The sequence below is a fragment of the Triticum dicoccoides genome, chromosome 5A (assembly GCF_002162155.2).
Source record: "Triticum dicoccoides isolate Atlit2015 ecotype Zavitan chromosome 5A, WEW_v2.0, whole genome shotgun sequence".
In the NCBI taxonomy this organism is placed as follows: Eukaryota; Viridiplantae; Streptophyta; class Magnoliopsida; order Poales; family Poaceae; genus Triticum; species Triticum dicoccoides.
The window spans coordinates 282,673,473-282,681,374 of record NC_041388.1 but is presented as its reverse complement, the minus strand read 5'-3'; the positions used below and the strand labels follow the sequence as shown (position 1 = coordinate 282,681,374).

At 42.7% G+C, this 7,902-nt stretch overlaps 1 protein-coding gene across 3 annotated transcripts; it reads right to left on the bottom strand.

Moving 5' to 3' along the window:
- Positions 1-1,554: 1,554 nt before the first annotated feature.
- On the bottom strand, positions 1,555-2,723 carry LOC119297217 (WUSCHEL-related homeobox 3-like). Of its 3 annotated transcripts, none has more exons than XM_037575091.1 (2): positions 2,227-2,723; positions 1,555-2,090 (listed from the first exon to the last, which is right to left on the bottom strand). In XM_037575091.1, the coding sequence occupies exons 1-2, from the start codon at positions 2,626-2,628 to the stop codon at positions 1,767-1,769; spliced, it is 726 nt and encodes a 241-aa protein (XP_037430988.1). In that variant the 5' UTR covers positions 2,629-2,723; the 3' UTR covers positions 1,555-1,766. The 3 variants fall into 3 exon arrangements, with proteins under 3 accessions (XP_037430988.1, XP_037430989.1, XP_037430990.1); XM_037575092.1 differs by having other exon boundaries at positions 1,555-2,078; XM_037575093.1 differs by having other exon boundaries at positions 1,555-2,075.
- Positions 2,724-7,902: the final 5,179 nt, after the last annotated feature.

Genomic DNA, 7,902 nt, shown 5'->3' with positions numbered 1-7,902 from the left:
AAAACGTTGTATCAGAATTGAACTCATGAACTCTCCTATTGTCCCAAATATGCAAGCTACCACCTGGGCTAACATATAGATATTAATTACTCCCACCTAACTGATTTAGAGTGATTTCTATGAATTTATATACTTCGTAATTTAAATGAAATTTCAGCAAGAAGAGAACAGGCGAAACGTAATTGCGGCTTGCCTTCAAGACACTAAAAGAAGGATGCATTTCGACAATTAATAGGAATTATGTTAGCTGTCTTGGTGGCCGTATATTAAAGGAAGGATCAATAAGAAGGAAGTGTGGATTTCAAGGACATTAAATGGCCAGGATTGGACGTGTTGGTGGGGCTAATTGAGGGATCAACAATTTAAAGGAATTGTGTGGCTTGTTTAGGAATGAAGGATGTTCACATTTCAAGGATTGGACGAGCTTGAGTTTCTTAAAAGATTATGGCAAATACCCACAATACATTCCGCCAAGTAGGCATGCCATAACACTTAATTTCCTAGACCACAAGGTGTTGATTATTACTTTTTAGAAAATGGAATAACATCTGCATTGAAAATCTAGCATACACGCTAGCCACAATATCAAGGCATTTTTTTGTAGTCATAAAGATCATGTGAAGTTATTTCGTACTATCGCTGAGAATGGATTTATTTGTAGTCAAAAAGATTATGTGGGCTAGCCAATGAGTAATAGGATGAAACAAACCTCTATCTTTTTTCTTCCTCTCCTTTCACTGTTTGGAGGGAGTAGCTCACGGATGACGGCACTCACGTCTATCTCAATGAGATTAATTTTTGATGTTTTGTTAAACACTTCTTTCACTAGCGCAGTTGAATGATAGTAAGTCCTGCGATGGACGAACTCACTGTCTTAAGATTAACCATATGTTCAAGGTGTTCCTATTAGGCATACACCACGACCACTATTGGTGGGATGGGAAGGACGATCAACAATGCTATATGTGGGACACTATGTTCAAATGCACGACATGCTCCTACCGGAAGGGGTTATCGAACTATGCTTCTTGCGCTAGGTCCGTATGATATTATTTTTCTTCCGTTGCAATGCACGGGCATGTTTGCTAGTAAGAACCAATGCTAAGCAGGTGGACCTAGGCAAAAAGACTACCAGCCAATACATGAAGGAGTTTTATTATTAAACAATTAAATAAAGGAGGCTTAGTTACAAAATCTAAGCACCGATGCATTGAGGACATTAGTTGCTAAGCATTTTAATACACTTAGCACCCCACTTTAGCACCAATGCATTGGGAGAGATCTCAGTCGGTTCTCAGTAACCAGCTGCCATTTCAAGTTTCCGAAAAAAACACGAGGCAAACACAAGGAACTAGGCATCTTCCACGATTCCAGTATTGTGTTTGGAACTGATTGTGAAAACAAGCAGGATGCAAATATGACAATGTGTACATACGGCTTAGTGAAATGAGATTAATAATTATATTATTTCACTACAATGCCAAAAGCAACCTAACAAGTAGTGGACTTGAGAATACATGTTACAAAAACTAGCAACACACTGGGCTTACAAACTCAACGGCACAACTTAGGAAACAAAGTACTTAGCATCAATGCGTCAAGTCAAACACAAGCAACACACTGCTCACCGTATTAGAAGGGAGCAGGTCCATAAAAAAACTAATTAAAATAAAACTAAAAACACACACACATCACCAGGAAAACCCACAGGTAACTTTAGCTAGAGATAATATATAGTGAAGTAGCTAGAGATCATATCAAGCTAGCTAGTTTGTGGAGGTGGAGCAAGAGGAGGACTTGGAGCTGCTGCACTCGTCCCTGAGGCCGCCACCGGTGCTCTTTGTAGGGAAGAGCTCTAGGGTTCTGAGCGGCCGGCAGCATGGCCATGGCGGCGGGGTCATATTATTCATACCACCGCCGGCCGCTGCGGAGCTGCCTCCAGCTGCTGCTACACTGTTGTTAATGTTGCTGTTCTCCATCACCATCTGCTGCTGTGTCATCCATTCCTGCTGCTGGCTTGTCTTGCCTGCAAACTCCAACCCCGAAACTGGAAGAGCTCCTCCTGCTGCTGTTTCCTGCTGCAAGTAGCCCCACATATGTATATTCCATGAGTTAATTGTTATGGCTATATTGTTTTTGTTTCTTCAGAAAAGAGGTAGAGGAATAAATATAGGTATGCGCGCGTATAGAAATTACTCATAAGTTAGCAATAGAAAATTTAAAGACCTGAGGCGCCATGAAGCAGCTGGTTGCGTATGTGTGGTGGTGATGGTGCAGCTGCATCACCGCGGGGTGAATCGCGTTCACGCCCGCACCAGCACCAGCAGCATTGCCTCCGCCACCGGCAGCACCAGTATGAGGAGGAGGAGGAGGAGGAGCCGCCGGCGAGGAGGGTTGCTGGTGGCGGGCGCAGAGGCGGCGACGGAGACGCTGGCGCTCGCGGGCCTTGTGGTTCTGGAACCAGTAGAAGACGTTCTTTCCCTCGATGCGGCCGTAGTAGGCGAGGTGCGCCGTGATCTGCTGGATCTCCGCCGCGTTAGGTGTGCGCACGCCGCTCCGGTACATCTCCTCCAGGATCATCAGCTGCTCAGGCGTCGGGCACCAACGGGTCGATGGCGTCTGCGGCATCTTCCTCCTTCTTAACTACTGCTCTTGGATCTCGATCTTTGTGTCTAGTTAACTGCGTGCTAGAGCTAGCTGCTGCAAGTGCTAGTGTGCGTACGTTGGTGCTAGGGATATGTTCCAAGCCTAAGGTTGAGTGAGTTATATAGACCGAGCTGGCCGGGCTAGCTAAGGTAGCAAGAGCTAGCCGAGTCAATTACTCCAGTGAGCAGGTGCTGAGAGGAGACGTGAGACAAATTGGTGCGGTGAACTGTCAGAGTCAAGGGTTGACACACTTATTTAGCCACTACTGGAATCGCCCTAGGGTTAGCTCCTCATTTTCCCACAGCTGGGACTTGCATAGTTGCATGCATTTGGGAATTAATGTCATTTCTCCATATATGGCTATATATAGATGAAGTACTAATATATATAAGTATCATGAGATAAATATATAATCTCACTTTTTTTGTGCACGAACAAAAAATGTTTCTCCACGTGTAGATAAATTTTTGAAATGCAAGTACATGTAAAGATTTCCAAAATGGGAAGAAAGATCATAAATAATATACTTATCATAAATTTAGGTCTTATAAAAGAAAATTTTGGTACTTTCAAATATGTATATCTGAAAATTCAAACACCCGAACTTAATTTGAAATAAGTAAAATGATTTTTAGTTTAAAAAGAATAATTTTGTTTGAAACATATGAAACTTTGTGTGGTCTCATTATATCACATGTAGAGTGTGTGGTTAAAATTTCAAAAATATTTGCAAAAGGGCATGATGTAGGTTGTTTAGAAATTGAAGACGGCCTCGAGGCACACGTGTCGCATATCAAATTAATGATAATGCAGTTGTTACTTGCATATATGACCTAAACATATACTAAACTATTTAAATGTCATGTTTTCATAAATTTTGAGGCATTTTTAAATGTACATGTAGTTCAAATTTGATTTATAGCTATAAGTGCATTAAATGCCAACGTACTCTCCTCACTAGGGTTGAGCCCAGCGCGACCGCGCCCCCGACGTGCCACTCTAGTGCTCCGCCCACTGCCAACCGAACGTGTATTAACTTGGTCGAAAATACACGAACATATTATCACGCAGCTTGTTAGGACTAGCACACAGACCAAATTAAGTACTTATTCTGTTGCCTGTTTAAGTACGACATGCTCAGCATATACTAAAGTTGAGAGCTAAATTTCAACATCTGAGACAACATCTATTGTAGCTATAGCTTCACAAGGACATAACATTGGGGGTAATATAAATAAAGGAAACAGAGTTCGGCTAGGTATGCAAGTGCCGGTAGCAATGCCTGCTTATTTTGTTTAGATATATGTGTTGGAGTCTTTTCGTTGCCCCTGCGTGTATTGTGATATTCCAGCCATCGAGCTTTGCATATGTGCATCTTTTGAAAAATTTCAGAGATTGAAAATGAGTGACAATATTTTGGCGAAACATTGATTAATTTCTGTTTCGTCAAATTTCTAGCACTCAATATGTTCAATTTTTAGCAAAGGTCAAGCCAATTTTTTCGTTAACTTTTGCTTTTCATGTTATTTTGTAACTCTTTATTGTAATTCTATCGTTTTTTAATGTTTTTCCAAACAATTTAGCAAAGGCAACAAATGGATAACACGGTCGGACCATCGACCCATATGACCCAAGATGAAGCTAGCCGGCGCCATCAATATGACAACACTGATGATGGCATCGAGTGTGAGGAAACCAACTTTGACAAGACCCACCATGAGGAAGAACCAACAAGTGGGGAGGAAATGACCACCGGTGAGGAGGAAGCTGAGAGGGAAAATCAACCCAAAAAGTGGAGAAGTTTTACATGAAGCTTCTAATGAATTAACTTCAACCTCACAAAAAATGGGACCCTAAATATATCCCTAAAATAATAAAGGGATAATTGGTTTTATGTCCCTAGTTGGGTCACACTCGGCAAGTTTACCCGTAGTTTCCAAAAATGCTCATTCCCACTCAAACCATTTTGCTCGTCTTATGCTTTTGCCCTTTGACTATTTGACTATCACTTTGAAAACTTCATAAAAAATCATACTAACTCAGAAAAATGCAAATAAGAGATCAAAATGTTTAGAAAAACATCACTTATATATGCATGTCATTTGCATTCATGAAAAAACTGTTGAAAAGTCCCCATCTCAGTTTGAGCTCATATAATCTCAACATGAAAAGTAAAATCTGAAAAAATTGAAACAAAATTCAAAAAATCTATTTTTTGTGGCAAAGTGTCATCAGGGAATGACATTTGTTGAAGTCGTGGCAAAAAAATATAGCACTCCCAAATGCTTTTGTTTTGTAGCATCAATTTTGTTTTGTTTTTTATCATGACCTTCCACGAATGTCATTCCCTTATAAAACATGGCAAGCGCTCAAAACATTGGTAAACGTTTGCCACCAAAAAATAGATTTTTTTTCAATTTTTTTCAATTTTTTCAGATTATACTGTTCATGCTAAGATCATATCAGCTCAAACTAAGATGGGGACATTCCAACACTTTTGTCATGAATGCAAATGACATGCATATATAGGTGACTTTTACTGAACATTTTGATATCTTATTTGCATTTTTCTGAGTTAGTATGAATTTGTTATGAAGTTTTCAAAGTGACGGTCAAATGGCAAAAAGGCAAAAGTATAAGACGAGCAAAAGTGATTTGGGCAGGAACGAGTATTTTCGAAAACTAGGGGTAAACCTGCCGAGTGTGACCCAACCATGGACATAAAACTAGTTACCCCAATAATAAAACACTAAGGTTAATAAAAAGTCATTGCAAAAATAAAATAGTAGTGGTGGGCCTCCACAATCACTCGTTACTGGTCTACAGCGTACAAATTTCACTACTCGGTCTACAACATATGGATGACACATTGGATGGACGCTGGCGTGGACGAAGAATGAGCTTAGGTTGATGCATGCCCTCACCATCTCTTCATGACGACAATCTGACCTTTGCAGGCCTTGACCCCCTGGTGTACCTTACTGATACTGAGGACATACTTCAAGATATCCTCCAAGCAATAGATGTGGATCACCCCACCAATATACCGGCAGCGTAGGATCACCCCACCAATATGCCAACAACAAGGGATGATTAAGGTGTTGCCGAAGACACACAGCCGTTTAGAGCGTCCAGGGATTTGGGCTTTTCACCAGTCAAGGGCCCGAAGTAGCACTCTAATCCAGTTTAGGGTGCTACTTCGGGTCCTCCACTTAGAACGATTCTAGACCAGGCAAAAAAAATGCTACCATAGCAGCATTACTTGTTGGGAACGCAGTAATTTCAAAAAACATCCTACGCACACGCAAGATCATGGTGATGCATAGCAACGAGAGGGGAGAGTGTTGTCCACGTACCCTCGTAGACCATAAGCGGAAGCGTTATGACAACGCGGTTGATGTAGTCGTACATCTTCATGATCGACCGATCCTAGTACCGAAACTACGGCACCTCCGCGATCTACACACGTTCGGCTCGGTGACGTCCTATGAACTCACGATCCAGCAGTGTCGAGGAAGAGTTTCCTCAGCACGACGGCGTGATAACGGTGATGATGATGCTACCGGAACAGGACTTCGCCTAAGCACCGCTACGAGATGACCGAGGTGGATTATGATAGAGGAGGGCACCGCACACGGCTAAGAGATCAATGATCAACTTGTGTGTCTATGGGGTGCCCCCTCCCCGTATATAAAGGAGTGGAGGAGGGGGAGGACCAGCCCTCTACTATGGCGCGCCCTGGGGAGTCCTACTCCCACCGGGAGTAGGATTCCCCCTTTTCCATGTAGTAGGAGTAGGAGAGTAGGAAAGGGAAGAGAGAAGAGAAGGAAGGAGGGGGCGCCGCCCCTCCCCCTAGTCCAATTCGGACTAGGCCTTGGGGGGCACGCGGCCTGCCCTAGGCAGCCCCTCCCTCTCTTTCCTAAAGCCCATTAGGGCCCATATACTCCCCGGGGTGTTACGGTAACCCCCCTACTCCGGTTAATGTCCGAACTCACTCGGAACCATTCCGATGTCCAAACATAGTCATCCAATATATCGATCTTTATGTCTCGACCATTTCGAGACTCCTTGTCATGCCCGTGATCACATCCGGGACTCCGAACAACCTTCAGTTCATCAAAACATATAAACTCATAATAGCGATCGTCACCGAACGTTAAGCGTGCGGACCCTACGGGTTTGAGAACTATGTAGACATGACCGAGACATGTCTCCGGTCAATAACCAATAGCGGAACCTCGATGTTCATATTGGCTCCCACATATTCTATGAAGATCTTTATCGGTCAAACCGCATAATGATATATGTTGTTCCCTTTGTCATCGGTATGTTATTTGCCCAAGATTCGATCGTCGGTATCTCAATACCTAGTTCAATCTCGTTACCGGCAAGTCTCTTTACTCGTTCCGTAATGCTACATCTCGTAACTAACTCATTAGCTACATTTCTTGCGAGGCTTATATTGTTGTGCATTACCGAGAGGGCCCAGAGATACCTCTCCGACAATCGGAGTGACAAATCCTAATCTCGATCTATGCCAACTCAACAAACACCATCGGAGACACTTGTAGAGCACCTTTATAATCACCCAGTTACGTCGTGACTTTTGGTAGCACACAAAGTGTTCCTCCGGTATTCGAGAGTTGCATAATCTCATAGTCATAGGAACATGTATAAGTTATGAAGAAAGCAATAGCAATAAACCAAACGATCATAGTGCTAAGCTAACGGATGGGTCAAGTCAATCACATCATTCTCTAATGATGTGGAATGATGTGATCCTGTTCATCAAATGACTACTCATGTCTATGGTTAGGAAACTTAACCATCTTTGATTAATGAGCTAGTCAAGTAGAGGCATACTAGTGACACTCTGTTTGTCTATGTATTCACACATGTACTAAGTTTCCGGTTAATACAATTCTAGCATGAATAATAAACACTTATCATGATATAAGGAAATATAAATAACAACTTCATTATTGCCTCCAGGGCATATTTCCTCCAGTCTCCCACTTGCACTAGACATTGGTAGAAAAAGGGCCTGTTGTCCCGGTTTTTAAGGGCCTTTTGTCCCGGTTCCTGAACCGGGACTAAAGGGTCGGTACTAATGCACTGCCCCTTTAGTCCCGGTTCAATCCAGAACCAGGACTGATGGGCCTCCACGTGGCCTGTGCGCGGAGCCCAGGCAGGAGACCCTTTGGTCCCGGTTGGTGGGACCAACCGGGACCAATAGGCATCCACGCGTCAGCATTT